Below are 17,770 nucleotides of genomic sequence, written 5' to 3' on the forward strand. Positions count from 1 at the left end.
GGCAAAAGGTGAATCGCTCTGGACCTCTGCTCTCGGCCTAGGCGAGTACCCCATTCGCTCCATCATGCTTCGTAATTGATCTTCTAAGTCAATATCGGGTATTCGCTGGACTTCTTCCATCCGCTGCTGGTGAATTCTGGGTGGCATCCACCCGCCCATCGGTGTTGAGACGTGTGCCTGTTGGGGGACTAACCGCTGTCCCGTTATAGGATCAAAGTTCCATGTGTGCTCTCGCCCAGGAGTCATCAACTCCGAATGTCTGTAAGGAAAAGGTTCCACTTGCTGTAGCGGAAGAGTGCCTTGCACTCCTGGCAACGGTTGGGATGGCTGCCAGGTCGGATGTATCGTCGTAATGAGATCTGGGTGCGAGTAGTTGCTCGGGTGGCTGTGTGGGTTTGTGCGACTACTCTGGCCCACTTAGTTTGGCGCCTGAGATGGCTGCGGGAGGGCCGATATGATAGGGATAGTCGGTGATTGTGTTGAGATAACCACAGGTTCTTGAGGAGCAGCCGCCTCGGCGGTATTGTGTTCGGCGAGGGCCGTTAGTAAATTAATCATTCGATCTCCAGCCGCCTGGCTCATGTTCGAAGCCAAGACTTGTCCTGCCATCTGCACGAAATCACTATTGGACATTTCCATCTCAGTTTGCACTTGGACTTCCAATAAGGGACTCAATTGTCCCGAAGGACCCGATGAGCTAGGCACCACAGGCTGTGTACTTGCAGGTTGCGAATTCGCAATCCGTGGTCCCCTGGAGTTCATACTGGTTGATCTAGTGGTAACACTGGTCGTTCGTGATGGTTCTGACATGTTCTTCGTGTACCTTTAACCAAATGTTGGTAAAAAAGGTCCACGCTCACCGCACCAATGATAACTTGCTGGATCCGCTTTGATATTCTTTGCCGGAGTTACCTGCAAAACAAAACCGGAGACAGGATCTCCGGGAAAACTCTCCGACGATCAAGTCAGTTTTTGTAAAAATGAGTCTATAATTTAGCAATAGCTTTGTGGGAAAAAATGTGAACGTACCTCCCCCCTTATTCTTAAGGCCTTTTATAGGTGTTTTTTGGGTAACCGCCGAGGGCGGTTACTCCTTAGTGGGCCACGTTCTGAGGGCGGTTACCCCTTTTTAGGCCATGTCCCTTTCGTGGCTTTCATGGCAACGAACGTGGTTTTGAGTGGGAGTCTTGACGCTCCGTTTAGGAATTCGGGGCGGTTTACTCGCTGCGCCCGCTTCCTTCATTCGGGTCCCATCCAATCTTAGCCCATGGGGCTTTAATATGGGCTGGGCTTGCGAAATGAATATAACCCGTTTTGGGCTTCGCGGGTTATCAAAATCATTCTTGAAACATCACCTTCATCCGAAGCCAAGACCGAATCGACTCATTTCCCCCTCGTCTTCTTTCCTCTCTCAATTGGTCCCACCATACCGAAGCATCCCCCTTCAAATGGTAAGCTACTAACCAACCTTCAATTCATCCAGAATATCAGTATGTTTGAAGAAATGTTCCACTTTTGATAGCCAATCCAATAACCCTTCGATATCCAATTCACCCCCAAATGAAGGCAAGTCAATTTTTAACTTGAAAGCATCATCCCTATCAAAGTTTCCAGCATAACCTCCCCTAGCATGATCATCATCAATATATGGGATTTCTCCCAACAATATCATCACGTCTATCATCAACAAACCCAACATTTCCAATATTTCTAACATTTCCAATACTATGAGCCCTCTTACCTCATGAGCCATTGGGCCCTCTTGATGCGGGTTTTATAGCGTCAGATTCCCACTTGGCAGAGGTGAACATGGAGGTGTCGATTGACATTGTGGTTGAGGGATCAGAATCTCCTCATTTATTCTTTGATGACCTTTGGTGGGTTTTTGGACCATGGTTCTTAATTCTAGTTGGAACCTCTTCATGGATGCTCTCATTTCCTTCATAAATTCTTGGGTTTTCTCCTTTAACTCGGTTCTCAAGTCTACAATCTTCTTGTCTACAACTTCCATTACTTCTTATCTTAATCTCGGTTAAACCATTACCGAAAAAATTCCCAAGTTAGAAAACGACCAGCTCTATTACCAACTGATATGGATTCATGACAATGATGATGGTTTTGATCTTAAAACAACAAAAAATAATCTCTTGACTAGATAAACTAGTAGGAAATAATCCCAAAAGGTTAATAACCTTGTTTCTAAAGAGGAAAAATGTGTTTGATCCATCAAAAGTTGTTCATCCTTACAAAAAGTGTGGCTTAAATACCTCCATAAACTAGATGAGAAAAGACCCAAAAGCCCTTACTAGGGTTACAAGTTTGAATTACATATTAGGGGTAAAATGGGAGGAATTAGATTAAGGGGGAAGTACAAGTTTGAATTAGATGAGAAAAGACCCAAAAGCCCTTACTAGGGTTACAAGTTTGAATTACTTAATAGGGGTAAAATGGGAGGAATTAGATTAAGGGGGAAGTATAAAAATAAACCATGTGGTTTGGGACATTTTCAAACATAAACTATGTGGTTTAAAAGTTGGTAAATAGGTACCTTGAGGTTGATTCCGCTAGCAAACACAAACCAAATGGACTAATGATGTTAAAAAAAGTCAAAGTTAAAGAAAAAATAGTTAATTTTGTCCTTATATTTATTTATTTTATAAATTAACCTACTTATTATCTAATTATCACAAACAAACCCCAAAATAAAAAATAAAAATCAATTACACCATCTTCTCTATCTCTCTTTAATCTCTTCTTTTTCTTCCTCTCTCTTCTCTCTCCTCTTTGTTAATTTAATGTGAAAATAAAAAAATAGGAGAGATAGAAGAAAGAAAGAAGAAGAAAAACACAAAATTAAAACATCTATTAAATGAAAATTACATTAACATTATAGAATTAAAAAATAAATAAAAATAAAAACCCAAAAGGTCAAAAAATATGTTTACTTCTTGGGGGCCAACCTTGACTTGATCTTCTCAACCTGCTTCGCCACCGGTGACGGTAATAGTCTGAGTTCCAAGCAACTGACTGTTGAAAGCCGCAATCACAGCGGCCGGAACCTTACCATTATTCTTCTAAAAATGCACCAATCCTTTTAGGAAAAACAAAAGTATCCCTTTGACTAATAGTCTTAGAAATCAACATATCAGCGGTGGTGATGAATCCAACAACCCACGTTCCTTCGAGAACAAACACCATTTTAGTGGCGCGTGGATGAGTGTGCGGTGGATTAAAACCGTCAGGAGCATAGTCAATTCGAGCCATCGAAACTCCTAACATATTTAGACCTAGAATTCTCGGAACATTAGCGTCGGTTACAAGAGAACCTTGAGTATTGTTTGTAAGTCCCGGTTTAGCTATTCCAGTGAAGTAGAAATCCTCCGCCGTTATGTTATCTTTGCAGGCAAATCCATTAAGCTTCACTCCTACTCAAAATTAATCAAATGGAAACAAAATTAGAGTTCAACAACACAAAAATCTCGAGTCAATTAGTAAAGTTGACACCAAATTCGAAGATCAGATGATTATCAAATTTGGACAGAGTAAAACTGTAAATATTTACAAAGTAAATTAAGAAAGAGGAGAGAGAAGAGAGAGGAGGAAGAAGAAAAAAAGAGATTAAAGAGAGATGGAGAAGATGGTGTATTTGATTTTTTATTTTATTTTGGGATTTGTTTGTGATAATTAGATAATAAGGGGGTTAATTTATAAAATAAATAAATATAAGCACAAAATTAACTCTTTTCCCTTTTCCCTTTGACTTTTGACTTTTTTTTTAACATCGTTAATCAATTTGGACTGTGTTTGCTAATGAAATCAACCCCAATGTACCTATTTGCCAATTTTTAAACCACATAGTTTATGTTTGAAAATTGCCCAAATCATAGGGTTTATTTTTGTACTTTTCCCCTTAGGTTAATGGCAAATAAGTAAATAGGTCTAAATGGCAAAACAGTAAATAAATTGAGGCAGCATTGTGGCAGAATTGTGGCAGACTTGTCTTCATTGGTCGTTAAGCAGAGTCACACGGCGTGTGCTCTATCTCACACACTGTGTGGCTAATTCTTCGATCGATTCTACACGAGCTTTGGGCCTTTGACTCGTCGTGTGGTGCTCGTCCATGATCTCCAAGAACTGCCACTAATATGTTTCACACGATGTGTGCTAAGATGACACGATGTGTGAATTATGCCAAGAAGTTCGAGGGACTCCGCAAGCCTCCCACACGACATGTGATGAGTTGACACATTATGTGGCTCCTCCCCTGTGCATTCCTCCTCCATCGAACCTGCTCACACGACGTGTGGCTAAGACGAGACGTCGTGTGTGTTGGTCCCTTGTAAGGTTGCAAGTATAGTTCCAAGGGGGGGTTAGGAACTATTTAAACTTTTTCGCAATTAGGGCAGACTTCTTTTTCTAAGGAAAAAGGTTTTAACAGCGGCGCTGAGTAAACAGCAAGATACTGGCTTGGTCAACTGGTGACTAGGTCAGTTTCTTAGCTTAAGTCAGGAGATAGCACTTAGAGTCTATTCCTGAGCTCAGACGTTCAACGCGCACAACTCAACTTGACCTCTTTACTTAGTCAGTTTTTAGTTATTTTAAGCAAGCAATATAAATAAGGAGTTAAAGGTAAGAAATACTTCACTCAGCAGATTTATCCAGGTTCGGCTTCTTCTAAGCCTACGTCCTGTCCCCGGAACACGTTCCGAGATTTTGAATCCTCTACTGAGCTCTTTAAAGGTAGATCCTCAAACCTTTTACAATATCAGCAACTGAGTATGACAATAGTACCTTCCTCTATACCTCTACTCAATCCTAATCTCTCGCTGAGTACTAAAACCGAGTACTCAGCCTCTCCTTTCTATCTCTAGAAATGATAAGTGTTTTGTCCTATACAAAGATTTGCTAAGACACTTTAGACGATTGAAACAATCACTCTAGACTTTTACACAGATATAAGAATTGTAGTGTAAGAATTTGTTTTGCTTCTTTGCTTGCAGAACTTGTAGAAATTTGGTCAGCGTAATGGCTTGATCAAGTTCTGTATATAGTGAAGCTTGTGATGGCACTATTTATAGAGACGTCTGGGCATCGATCATTTCGAATTTCGAAATAACCGTTGGAGGGAAACGGCTACATGTCGTTGTCATCCTGACTTGCTCAGAGCTCTCGGCCAATCAGAATTGTGTATCTTCTGTCCTCGGTCAGCTCAGCAGACTGTCTCTCCTTTTATGGTAAAGTCAACTGGACAGCATACTGTGTCGTCTGAACTTTGCCCAAAAGGGAAATACTTTGTCTGGAAGTTTTGCTTTGCCAGCTGCTATCTTGTACGCTTTGTCGAGACTACTCAGCAGCTTCATCTTGAAGTTGTTCCCGAAGGTCTTCTAGATCCTTCCGTTTGCTGAGTTGCGTTTTGTTCAAAACGGCAACGTCTTGACACACGCGGGCCGAGTTCTACTGAGTTGTTTAACTTGGGCCTTGGCTTCCGTATTGGGCTTGGGCCTTTTAATCCTTATGTCTTATAACAGTTTTAACTCAACATTGAACAAACACATTAGTAGAATAAATCAAAGCATTTAAACTTAGTGTGTTTAGAATATGTATTTTAAATTATACTTAAACAATTTTGTCAAATCAAAATTATGTGGAAAGGTGTTTCAACAGTGTGAGCCCACCTTCACTCTTGGGTTGGTTGGCTTAAATCGATGCCCTCATCAATGCATCAATTAACATTCGTATAAATTCTAGTTCAATGTGCTTCTACATATACCCTTTTCTTCAATTAGCAATAATAAAATGATAAGATGTAAATTTATCCCTATCACCTTTTAGACAAGTGCAGATTTATCCTTAATATATGAAATGGTAAATTTTATTCCAATACCAACATCAATTGTACCCTCCCTAATATAAAATTTGAATGGGTTGGTTTGAATGTTATTTGATCGTCACATCTGTCGATGAACTTAAGTAATTTCATGCATTTTGACAGATTATTTATAACTATATTAATAATATAGTAAACATTTTAGGTCGTTTTTGTGGTTAACTTGTATGTGGTTTACTTACTTATTAGTATTTTAGCAAGTTGTTTGTAACTATATTACTAACAAAATAAATATTTTAGATATTATTGATGTTTGGAAGATCTGATGTGACCGTTAATGTAACCCTCTCACTAGGATCACATGATATCTCACACAACATTAGTTACAGACATGTTTTCAAGTCTCAGTCATATTCATTCATAAAACTATATCCTTTACATATTATACATAGGAAAAAGCGTTTACAATTTACAATACATGTTTAAGTCATTATCCTATATAGAGGATTCACAAAACAAAATACATCAAAATACTCCAAAATGCATTGGCGAGAATGGACTGACACTGCCGGTGCGACCTTAAACAAGAAGAACTCCACCTAACCTGTAAAAAATCTATTGGCAATGGATGAGCTGCCTACTCAATAAACATACTACACATATATGTATACAAAAGTAATGTAAAGAACAGAGATCAGAATATATCATCATTACCAAGTTAGCATATTAAGTAGAAAGATAGTCACTTGTTTCACTTATTACAGTAATGATTATTTTAGTAATTATGGGCCCTGTTGTACTTAGATAATATATATAAAATGGTCATTGGGCCTAATTTGTCACGTCCGTACCCAAAAATATGAATTGTAATGTGATATTAGATTATATAATATTTTCAGTTATTAACCAATTAGGTGTTGAAAGTGTATAATAAGAGTTATATCAACTGAGTTTTATCAACTACGTGGCTTTGATTCCCAATTAAAAATTTAAGAGACGTTACGTTCGGGATACGTAGGAAGCTTGATAGAATTATCAAGTCCAAGCCAAATAATGAAATAAACTTATATAGTCCGAATAAATTTTTATATATTAGACTATAGATTCGGCTTTTAGGTTGTTAGGCATTTGTTATTCTATTTTCCCTTCATGCCCGATGCCATTTAGGGTCAGGTGTGACATAATCTGTATTCCGGCTCACTAAATTCGGAATACAATCATCTGTGCTACGTAGGGCTGTAAATGAACGGAGCCACTCATGAGCAGCTCGACGATCGGCTCGATAAAAGCTCGGCTCGACTCGGCTCGGTTTGTAAACGAGCCGCTCGTGAACACGATTTACTAGCTCGGTTCGTAAACGAGCCGAGCTTGAACAGGCCAAAGCTCGGCTTGAAAGCTCGCGAGCAAGCTCGATTAGAATATTTATGAACAAATTTTAGTTTTGTAGAAAACTATATAGTTTTGTGTTGGTTCACAAATATCTAAACTTAATATTATTTTATTTGCTATTAGATGAGTTCATTCACAAACATAATAAATGAGTAATAGACGAACTATTTGTAAGCATCTTATTTATTTATTCACGAACTTTACTTGTTAGCTTGTTTATGTACACAAATAAAGGGTTATTTGCGAGCAAACTTCACAAATATAATTAACGACTTACTCACAAACAATTCATGGTTAGATAATTTTCTTAATAAACAAAGTCCAAAGAGGATTTTGGGCTCGAAACAAGCTCGAAGCTCGGCTCGAAGCTCGTTGAGCAAGCCAAAGCTCGGCTCGGGCTCGGCTCGTTAATTTTATAGCAAGCTCAGCTCGGGCTCGAGCTCGTTAATTTTATAGCGAACAGAGCTTGAACAGGCCAAAACTCGGCTCGGCTCGGCTCGTTTACAGCCCTAGTGCTACGGAGGAGTTAAACTCAACTCACGTAGTCCACTACGCATATAACTCAACACATGTGCTTCCAGCTTATAATATTCGGATAACACTCTCAACTAGGACCATATCACATATCCATCTAAGCAAGCTCATATTCGTTTCTTATCCAACCATTATTCAATTCCAGTATGTGCACAAGGCTCAACATGCCACATTTGTATTCATAACATTGCAAGTTACTCTATCATATCACTTTTGTAACTATCACAATGTATCACAAACACTTAAACATTATTCACAACATTCACATCAGTTTCAATCACATCTCACACTCAACAAGTCACAAGCCACAATACATGCATACACATATATAAGCAATATGCTTACCATTGTACTCGGTTTGATCTATTCTACACGATCGGGTGTGCGTTCAATTGCACCTTATCCTCCTAATGTCACATAAAATTTATACAATTAGTCTTAATGTCAACTTAATGAAAATATAAACTAATGCATGCTATATGATATTTACAAGACACTAACCCAACAATGTTCATGCAATCTAATTCTTTTGTCTTAGATCCTCATATGACCTACTTGCACACATTCTGTCATAACTCTCTCTATATGAATCCAAATGTTATGTTTCTTGAACCTATGGAAACTAGACATGTATAAGTGTAACATATCCAAAATTCACATTAATATCATTTATACACAATATATAGAATGCAAAAATGATTCTGTCCTATTTCCAGCCAGGAAATAGACTACCCAGCTTTGCATCTACCATAATGAAATCAACCTAGCTCATAATAAACACAATGGATTGCCAAATCCTTTTACAGAAATGAACTTAAAATAGTTAGGAACAATGTTGTATAGATAAACTTTCCCAATTCTGACCCTAAGGTCCTCAAAATGCTACATCAACATGGTTGCCTCACATAACATTCAATTTCGAGGCAGTCATGCTCCATCAAGGTTATCTTTATCTATATATTGAATTAAAGTCTCATATTTTACAGATCGTTTCTTAACATATATATGAAAATAGTTTATGCTTTATGTCTTTCCAAATTCGAACAATATCAAGATGAAAAATATGTCACAAGATGACCGAAAACAGTACCTTATATTTCTGTTTAGGGCATGCACTTGATGCATGCCTTTCATTTAGACAGCATAAAACCAATTTCAACAACACCAAAACTCCACAAAACCAATATGTGATTTAAAAGTTGATAAACAGATACATTGAGGTTGATTAAGTTAGCAAACACTAACTAACAATATTTTAAAAAAAAAGTCAAATGATAGTCAAAACCAAATGGCAAATAGTTATTTTTGTCATTATATTTATTTATTTTATAAATTAACTCTTTTACTATCTAATTATCACAAACAAATCTCAAAATCAGAACCAAATATCAAACTCACCATCTTCTCCTTCTCTCACATATCTCTTTGATCTATTTTTTTTCTCTCATCAACCAACAATGATAGCATCTTCTCCGACTCTCATAATTTCTTTTCAGATATTGGCTGCAACCCACACCAGTTTAGGTACTCATGAATTGACACAAACAACATTATTACAATTTAGATTAATTTGACTGATTGTGTTTGCATTAAAATTAATTGCATGGGTATTTTAGATGCGCTATATATCAGTAGTTAAAAATCTTGCTTGTGAGATTCTGGAAATGATGGTCGAGGGATTAAGAATTCAGCCAAGAAATGCGTTGAATAAATTTCTAAAGTTGACAAATGGATTTCATTTATAAAAACAATCTAAAACACTAACACTGAAAAAAAAGCGATGCGTGACAAATGTTCACGGAGCATCTGAATGAGTTTTTGAACCCATAATAGCTGAAGCCGTAGCACTTAAAGAAGCTCTATCATGGATCAAGCTATCAGGATTATCCAGTGTTGAAGTCTGCACCGATTGTTTATCCATCATTCAAGAATTACAGCCTACTGCTCCTCATAATTCTTACTTAGCTGACATTCTTTCTTTTTGTAGTGAGTTATTAAAAGAATTAGATTTAGTTTCAATTTCTTTTGTAAAACGTTCAGCAAATTCAGCAGCTCATTGCTTAGCAAGAGCGGTTGTTTTGGAATTTGTTCATGTAGAGTGGACATGTCCACTTCCGTTCCTTAGCGATATTCTTTTAGCCGATTTGGCAATTTAATAGAAACATCATTCTTTCAAAAAAAAAAAAAAAAAACTTCTGTTTCCGTATATGTATTTTCCAGTAGAAGAAGAATATTATGGGCCAAGAAAGCCCAAAATTAGAATAGGGGTATTCCAGTCATTCAACAAAACAACTTCAGTTTTCCAACTGTTATATTTACTCCCGCCAAAATCCAACCCTCAGCTTATTATCTCATATTTCCGTTCTGCAAATCCAAATCCTCCTCTGTTTCAATGGCGGCCAAACTTCTCCTTTCCCTTACTTTTCTCTTCCTCTTTTCCTTCTCCTCTTCTGTCCCCATGGAAACTCTCCTTGAAGCCACCGATATTCTCTCCAATTCCGGCTACTTATCCATGGCTCTCACACTTCAACTCGTTTCCGACTCCATAATTCCTCACTCTCCCTCTCTCACCGTCTTTTCTCCCTCCGATTCCGCATTCTCCCACTCCGGCCAGCCATCTCGCGCTCTCCTTCAATTCCACTTATCTCCCCTCACTTTCCGTCTCAACTCCCTCCAATCTCTACCTCAAGGCTCGCAGATTCCCACATTCTTTACCAATCACTCCCTTACTATCACTTCCTCCGGTAACAGCACCGTTTCAGTGAATGGCGTCAATATCACTGACGCTCCATACGATGATGGCTCTTTAGTGATTATCGGAATCGATAACTTCTTAGATCCAGGGTTTGAGCCCGCAGGCGCAGGGCAACCGGAAGGAACCTACGTTACTGGTAATCTTGGATGTTCTTTCGATTCTGCTGGCAGTCGTACTGGCTCGGCGTTTTCTGATGCTGCTAGGGTCTTGAGATCAAAAGGATGCTCTGTTATGGCTTCGTTTCTTGATTTGCAGTTACTAGGGTTCAAGGATCAACCTATGTTAACAATATTTGCTCCAATTGATGAAGTGATGAATGGATATGTCGGTAATGTGGAAGAGTACGCTTCGATTTTTCTGAGGCATGTAGTGCCGTGCAAGATTATGTGGAAGGATTTGCTTAATTATGACGATGGAATGGTTTTCGATACTTATTTGGAAGGGTTTGGAATTACTATGAGTAGATCTGGTGATATATTGATGCTTAATGAAGTTCCTGTTAGCTTCCCTGACATGTATCAGAATGATTGGCTGGTTGTTCATGGCATCCGAGGGGTACTAGGTGTAGATGGGCAGCAGGAAACCAGCGATGGTGAATTTTGAAGTCTTGGATATAGAGCTGAAGCCATTTCTGCATACGGTTGATTTAGTAACGAATTTGAAGCTTTTGCATTAAACATGTACAACCTGTTATAATACTTGTGATATTTCTGAATGCTTGTGGTTCTCAGTGATAAATAAAATAGCTCAGTGATTTCTTCAAAAAGAGTGGTTGTGCACTTCGAGAGTTAAATGTTGTTGTCTATCACCAGGTAGCAATCGTAATTTTCAGCAAATGTTAGATCGAGTTTATCAATATTCCAAACCATACATATTTGAAAATACTCATTTCATTTTTTATTTTATTTTAGCCATACATATTAACAGAAACAGAACCCCTAATCCTAAGCCTAAAGTGTACCTATCGCACTCTGTTTTCCCTATACAAACTAGATATGGGTATTTCTTATATAATCCTACTACTCAAAATGGAACTTCGCTCCATCTTGGTTTTTTTTTTTTTTTCACATGAATACAACAAAATTCATCATTATACATTCCCTCAAAATTCTAATCCGCTAAACTTCACTTGTATTCGACACGGATAAATCATCCTTGTCATTTTCCGTGCAACTATTATTATCTTCCCTGCTGTTGCTATGGCTGCCATTCATTGGCAAGGGTGACTTCATAACAACCGCTTCCTCCCTTTGGGGGCGGTTTGCATACAAAATCCAGAGAACAAGGCATAGCAAAACTCCAACTGAAATCAGTCCCAGTCCTGCATTTACAATCTTCAGATAGTGTTCCAATGGAGGGCAATAATTTGAGGTGATTTCTTCAAACGTATCCCTCACAAACTTACAATCCTGGAGGCTCAGTAGAAGCGGCGCATAGTGCTCAAGTGCATAGCATTCAGTAACTGCTGCTACCAACTGATTGTACGCATCAGGTGTCACCCTTCCCACAGTCGTGCACTGACCAGATGGTGAAACCTCGCACATATAGTTCTGCCATACCTGAGTATTTCAAGAAATCAATGAGCCGTTTGAATTAACAAGTAAAAACGCCCCTGATTTTTCTATTTCAAGATAATCCAGAACAATTTCCAAAATTGGCAATTAATGGAAGCTTGTAATTATTGAAATAAATATCAGGAAAAGGAGGACCACAGCAAGATAAAGCTTGAACATTTTAATACGGGAGAAGATGTAAATCAACTTATATTACTAGTTCAGTTGTTTTTGTACCATCTATTTAACAATCAGCAAGACCAAACGTGCTTTTTTCATCTCTCCCAAAGGACTTGCAAATCTATATAACAAGCAGGACCCAATGTGCTATATTCATCTCTCCCAAAGAACTTCAAAAGAGAGCACTTTCCTTCATTATTTTCTATTTTTCTTCCATTAAAACATGGTATATGCTAGTTTTACAATTCCACTTGCAACTTCTATGAATAGGCTGTGAACTTCGTTTGCAATATTACTGATGATACCTTAAGGATATAGAAGCTAACAGTCATCAAATTACAAGACACCAAATAGAAAAGGAAACCATGTAGCGAATAAGTTGACAAGACATACCATGGATGCATTTGTCAGAGACACCTCTTGGGGGGCACACTGACGATCTTGAAGATTATAGTCAAATGGATAACAAAGTGGAGGGAGCAAAGGTCCAGACTGGTTATAATAATTAAATTCAGTCGGGGATGGGTTTGCGTCTGCAAAGGTGTATACATATGTATTCACAACTGTCACAATGCCATTGATCACTTGTTTGCTCTGAATGAGTGTCTTGTTTGTTGTACTTTGGTCTACACATGGAAGAATGCTGCTAAGAGCAGTCACAGCATGAGGATTCTCTACCCATTCTTCCATGGCTGTACAGGTATCTGAAATTGCACTAATATTTTCAAAGGAAAATTTTTACAGTTCAGCAACATAGTGGTATTTGCTTGTTGCATAAGCAGTAATTTATCAACTCCACAAATAAATATCAGATAAAAATACGCCTATTCAGTGGTCATAGAATGTTGCTTGAAATTGAAGGACTGCAATTATAATGACATTACTTATCTACTATCAATCCAGTAATCTGTGAGCATAAGACAAGCACAGTTGAAAGACTCAATGTCATCTCATAGACTGAACAACAAAGCAATAATATCCACTTATGTACTGCAAGCAATTATTTATGCGTAGCATGTATAGATAGTCTAGAGAAAAAAAAAAAAAGAAAAAAAATGCACAGGTACAACAGACAAACTTTTCAAGAACAAATAAATGAATCTGAAAATTCATAAAAGACCCAGAATCTTACTTGTTAAGAATCATGAAACCCCCACAAAGAATGAATGTAACTGCAACTAGTAACCACCCGCTCACAACAAATCTGGAAAATCATTGGTATATAATTTGATGCCAATATCAAAAGAATCCAACAATTATATGCACGTACCAAATCTAAGAAGAATATGCACTTACATATGAATTGCATGTTGGTGCCGAAAGATGGACAGAACTGTAAAATAAACAAGTCCAGAAGTTATGAATAAGAAAGATCAAGCAAAATAGTAAATCAAATACAAGGTATTAAACAATGTTCTGAAAAGTACGTACGAAAACCAAGCACAGCAAGTATCAGCATCACTACTGCGACAGTGATCAATGCCGAACGCCTGCAACAATGAATTCGTCCAAGCATGAGTACATTACAGTTAATAAGTGAGGTAAATGCATCAGTTATCAAGGATTGAGTGAGATACATACACAGCTTTGAAGACTTTCACTATTTTTTCAGCATTTTGATTTGTCTTCTCATTCAATGTATCAGCTGCAGAGTTGAGATCTATATTTAATTTGTCTATATCACCCAAGACATTAGATGGAAGAAATAAATGGGCTACGCTGATGATTTTTGCAAGGGACAAATAATCCGTCACATTCCTCAGGGTCTGCACAGTGTAGTCTGACTGGTTTACAACGTATTTTAGAGTATGCAAAGCTTCACTATGAAAATCATCCTGACCAATAGAGAGAAGAATGCATCCACTCCTGAAATGAATAAATAGGTTAGCTGTTAAGACATATAAGAAGAGGTCAAAGGCATTATTCAGGGACATATAAGAGAAATTTAGATATGTATTATATCTAGCTATACACAAAATTTAAGTGCAGAAAACACAATTCGGCAAGGGAAAGCTGGCAATTGGGTTGGGAGTATCTAACATCATGAAATGTAACAAAGGGAGCATCTAACATCCATCCAAATAGAAACATGTATATACACTTGATACACACACCGCACGCATATTTCACAAACCCTGTTGTTGTCTCTCCTTTCCACCCAAAGATAAATAAAACTCTATTAATCCTCAAACCAGGCAAGCAAAAGAAATCATCTGATATCCTCAAACCCACATATTGTAGGTTCCAACTTCATAAAATTAATCCAAAAAACAGGCAATCCACATTTAAAAATAAAGTAAAAACACCAATGGCATGATAAACTAATTGAGGTATGCATTAGAGATAATTACGCTGCGGCACATGTGAAAACTATCAACAATATGAGACATATCCTCTGAGATCTCTCTGATTCTTCGCCTTTTATGTTGATTCTCCATTGGAAAAAATACCGTAATGCAAGGGCCAAGCCAAATATGAAAAACCATATGATGCCTATGATGAAACCAGGAGCTCCTGTGAAACCAACAGACTGCAGACACACAAATTTGTTTTACAAGCATTAGTAATACTTTAGAGAATGAGTAATCCACCCATGAATAAAATGTTGTGTATAAACGCAAAAACATATACAAACAAGCATGTTTTTCTTATATTTTAAACTGTATCTTCCAGTTCGTAAGTACATACAAATGTTTTCTTGCTCTTATCTGCTACTATCTTTAATCTCATGAGCTAAAATGGCAATAGATCAGAAGATGGCCTCTCCATCCGATAAAAACTAAAAGACAATCTACTTTCCAAGTTAGGTCACAATCTCCAGATGCGAGGTCAAGTTAATTACAAATTGAGTGGTATTCCGTGGAAATTAACTTGTAAGTGTGTTTAGCATCTAGAATATACTCCAAAAGTAAAACTTTTTGACAGAGTGCCACAGAACTGAATGAGTTATAAGTACTTACAGCCCAATAATGGCGATTGGTGATATTCCAACCACCCCGATAATGCTGAAAATGGCGAAGAACATCCGGCCTATTAGTTCTCTTTGCCGCGAGTACAAGAGTGTTATCATCAGAAGAAGGCCCTGGTGCCTCAGCAACAGCAGTAGCAGCCTCTGACATGCCATTTCTCCATGCCCCCAAATTCTCCTCCCCTGTAAAAGAATGATCAAATTAATAAAAAGGAAACAATCAATAATCACCTCAAGAAAAATAAGGATTCCCATCTGAATGGCGAGCTAATTGAGCTAAAATTCAGCAAAAATTATGGAAAACAATATGATATGTGAAATGCAAACAGCAATCCTCTTTTCTTCACGAAAGTAAACGAATACATCGTGAACAAAACAAAACACAGATGACAAAGTTATGAAGAGAACACATGAATTGAGTATTGAAGAAACGAATTAATGTATAAAAATGTAGTGTTTTGGTTTACAAACCTAAGATAAAGTTGAGATGATGCGTGGCAAGGCCGCCATTTTGAGGCAGAGCTGAAACAAAGGAAAGAAAAACAAGAAGAGGAAGAAAGAATAAAGATCTTGTAACTAAAAAGATCTCCATTTGGCAGGATTATCCGCAAAACCAGAAAAAAGAATGTTCATGGAAGGCGCAAATCACGGAAAGCCATTTGGAAAGAAGGTGTGAAGTGTTCTCTCCCCAAATCTGGAGGAGTCGAGAAGGGGATCAAAGTGTGAAAGTATCATATAGATATAGAAAGGGTGAAGTGGGGTTTGGTATTATTATAAAGAAGAAAAAATGGTCCCTGATTTGCAGCAGAAAAAGGTGAGGCTCACATGGAGGCGACGCCAGGAAGAAGAAAGGAGAGAGTAAAAAGGCGGGTGTGAAGTGATTACTGATTATTTATTTAGTCTGTTAAGCAAAGGATTTGTTTTTTTATATGTAATCTGCACTTTTTGCTTTCTCTCTCTTTCGCTTTCTTTTTCTTTAATATTATTCTACTAAGGAATTGGAAAACCTGTTCTTTTATTTTCTTTATTTATTCATTTTAATTTTAAGAAGTGGTTGCAAATTAAAATATACAAAGATAAATATTGCATGATTTTCGATCAACCTTACCATTCAAAACAGTTAAATCTTATCGATATGATACAAAATCAATTTAAATTTTAAATTTTTAAATTATTCATAACTAACAAGGAATTTTAATTTGTTATCATTTGTTCACAAAATCTAGAATTAAATTGAAATTTCTATCATCCTCATCTAGAAAATATATATACACACACTTTTTTAATTTAGTTATTCTATTTCGCGATTCGAAACTGATCAGATACATTTTAAATTGATTACTCTTCTAATATATTTTTATATATTTTTTTATCTATGTTGCAGAGTACGTTTAAACATATTAAGAAACAATAAATATTAGTTATAAAAAAAATAATAAACTCTCATATTTAGAGCCCATTTGGTTTACTTGCGGTTTGCTGTTACGGTTTGCTGTTGCTATTTGCTGTTTGTTTATTAGTGTTTGGTAAAATTATTGATGTTAGTATATAAAATGATTAATATGGACATATTTTAAATAAATAGATAAAATTAATTATAAATTATAAATTTTCTATTTTTTCCTCCTATAATTCTAATCTTTTTAATACTAAATAATTAAAATTTAATAAAAGTAAATTTCTAAGGTAAAATTCTAAGGTTATAAATTTACTATTTTTAAGAGAGAGAAAATGCACTGTCTAAAACCATAAAGGGAGAAAAAAAACATATTACATTGTGTTTATTATTTTTTTTTTAAAGATACATCTATGTTGTAAGTGTGAAAGGGGTTAACTGTTAGTCCCTTAAAAAAAAAAAAAAAAAAAAAAAAAAAAAAAAAAAGCTGGTATATGAGTTTTTAAGTAAAAAAAATTAAAAGGCTATTTAGGGCAATAAAACTTAAACGGCAGCAGTAAGGAGGAAAAAGCAGCAAATTGTTGCTGTTTGAAAAAGCAGCCCATTAGTTCTTAAAATGCAAACTGTAGCTGTTTGGTATTTTTAACCAAACACCATTTTAGATGCCATTAGAACTGAAACAGCAAAAATAAGGTAGAAAAAGGAGAAACAAACACCCCCTTAGTTGTATTAATAATGGGACTAATGACAATATTAGTAAAATAATTAATATAGTAGTTGATTATGAAGGATGAGTAAATCATGGATTAGTTACTATGGAAAATGTAAAATGTTGAACAAACTCTCATATTTAGCGCCATTACTCGTGAGACTAATGGCAACATTAATGGAACAATTAATATGCAGTTAATTATGAATGAAGCGTAATTCATGGATCAGTTACTAGGGAAATGACTAAAACGGTTGAAAAAACTCTCATATTTAAGTGGCATTAATCGATAGACTAATGGCGACAGTAATGCAGTAATTAATATGACAGTTGTTTATGAAGGAGACATAAATCATGGGTCAGAACTTGAGTCTGGAGAAGATATTGTGGTTATGAAAGTAAAACGTAGAAGTAAAGAAGATGTTTTAAATGAGAACGAGAAGACAGTTTCAAATAATA

At 36.6% G+C, this 17,770-nt stretch overlaps 2 protein-coding genes across 3 annotated transcripts; one reads left to right on the forward strand and one right to left on the reverse strand.

Annotated features, from left to right (window-relative positions):
• Positions 1-10,123: 10,123 nt before the first annotated feature.
• LOC136235862 (putative fasciclin-like arabinogalactan protein 20) lies at positions 10,124-11,288 on the forward strand. Its single transcript, XM_066025936.1, has one exon. It carries the CDS (start codon positions 10,143-10,145, stop codon positions 11,106-11,108), a length of 966 nt encoding a protein of 321 aa, XP_065882008.1. The 5' UTR covers positions 10,124-10,142; the 3' UTR covers positions 11,109-11,288.
• A 246-nt stretch (positions 11,289-11,534) lies between these two features.
• Positions 11,535-16,087, reverse strand: LOC136235848 (uncharacterized). 2 transcript variants are annotated; one of them, XM_066025924.1, is made up of 10 exons: positions 15,678-16,087; positions 15,199-15,389; positions 14,590-14,768; positions 13,820-14,104; positions 13,670-13,728; positions 13,535-13,571; positions 13,371-13,442; positions 12,632-12,953; positions 11,911-12,064; positions 11,687-11,826 (listed from the first exon to the last, which is right to left on the reverse strand). In XM_066025924.1, coding segments are annotated over exons 1-10 (1,422 nt in total). In that variant the 5' UTR covers positions 15,799-16,087; the 3' UTR covers positions 11,687-11,824. The 2 variants fall into 2 exon arrangements, with proteins under 2 accessions (XP_065881990.1, XP_065881996.1); XM_066025918.1 differs by having other exon boundaries at positions 11,535-12,064.
• Positions 16,088-17,770: the final 1,683 nt, after the last annotated feature.

The sequence above is a fragment of the Euphorbia lathyris genome, chromosome 1, assembly GCF_963576675.1.
Source record: "Euphorbia lathyris chromosome 1, ddEupLath1.1, whole genome shotgun sequence".
Classification (NCBI taxonomy): Eukaryota; Viridiplantae; Streptophyta; class Magnoliopsida; order Malpighiales; family Euphorbiaceae; genus Euphorbia; species Euphorbia lathyris.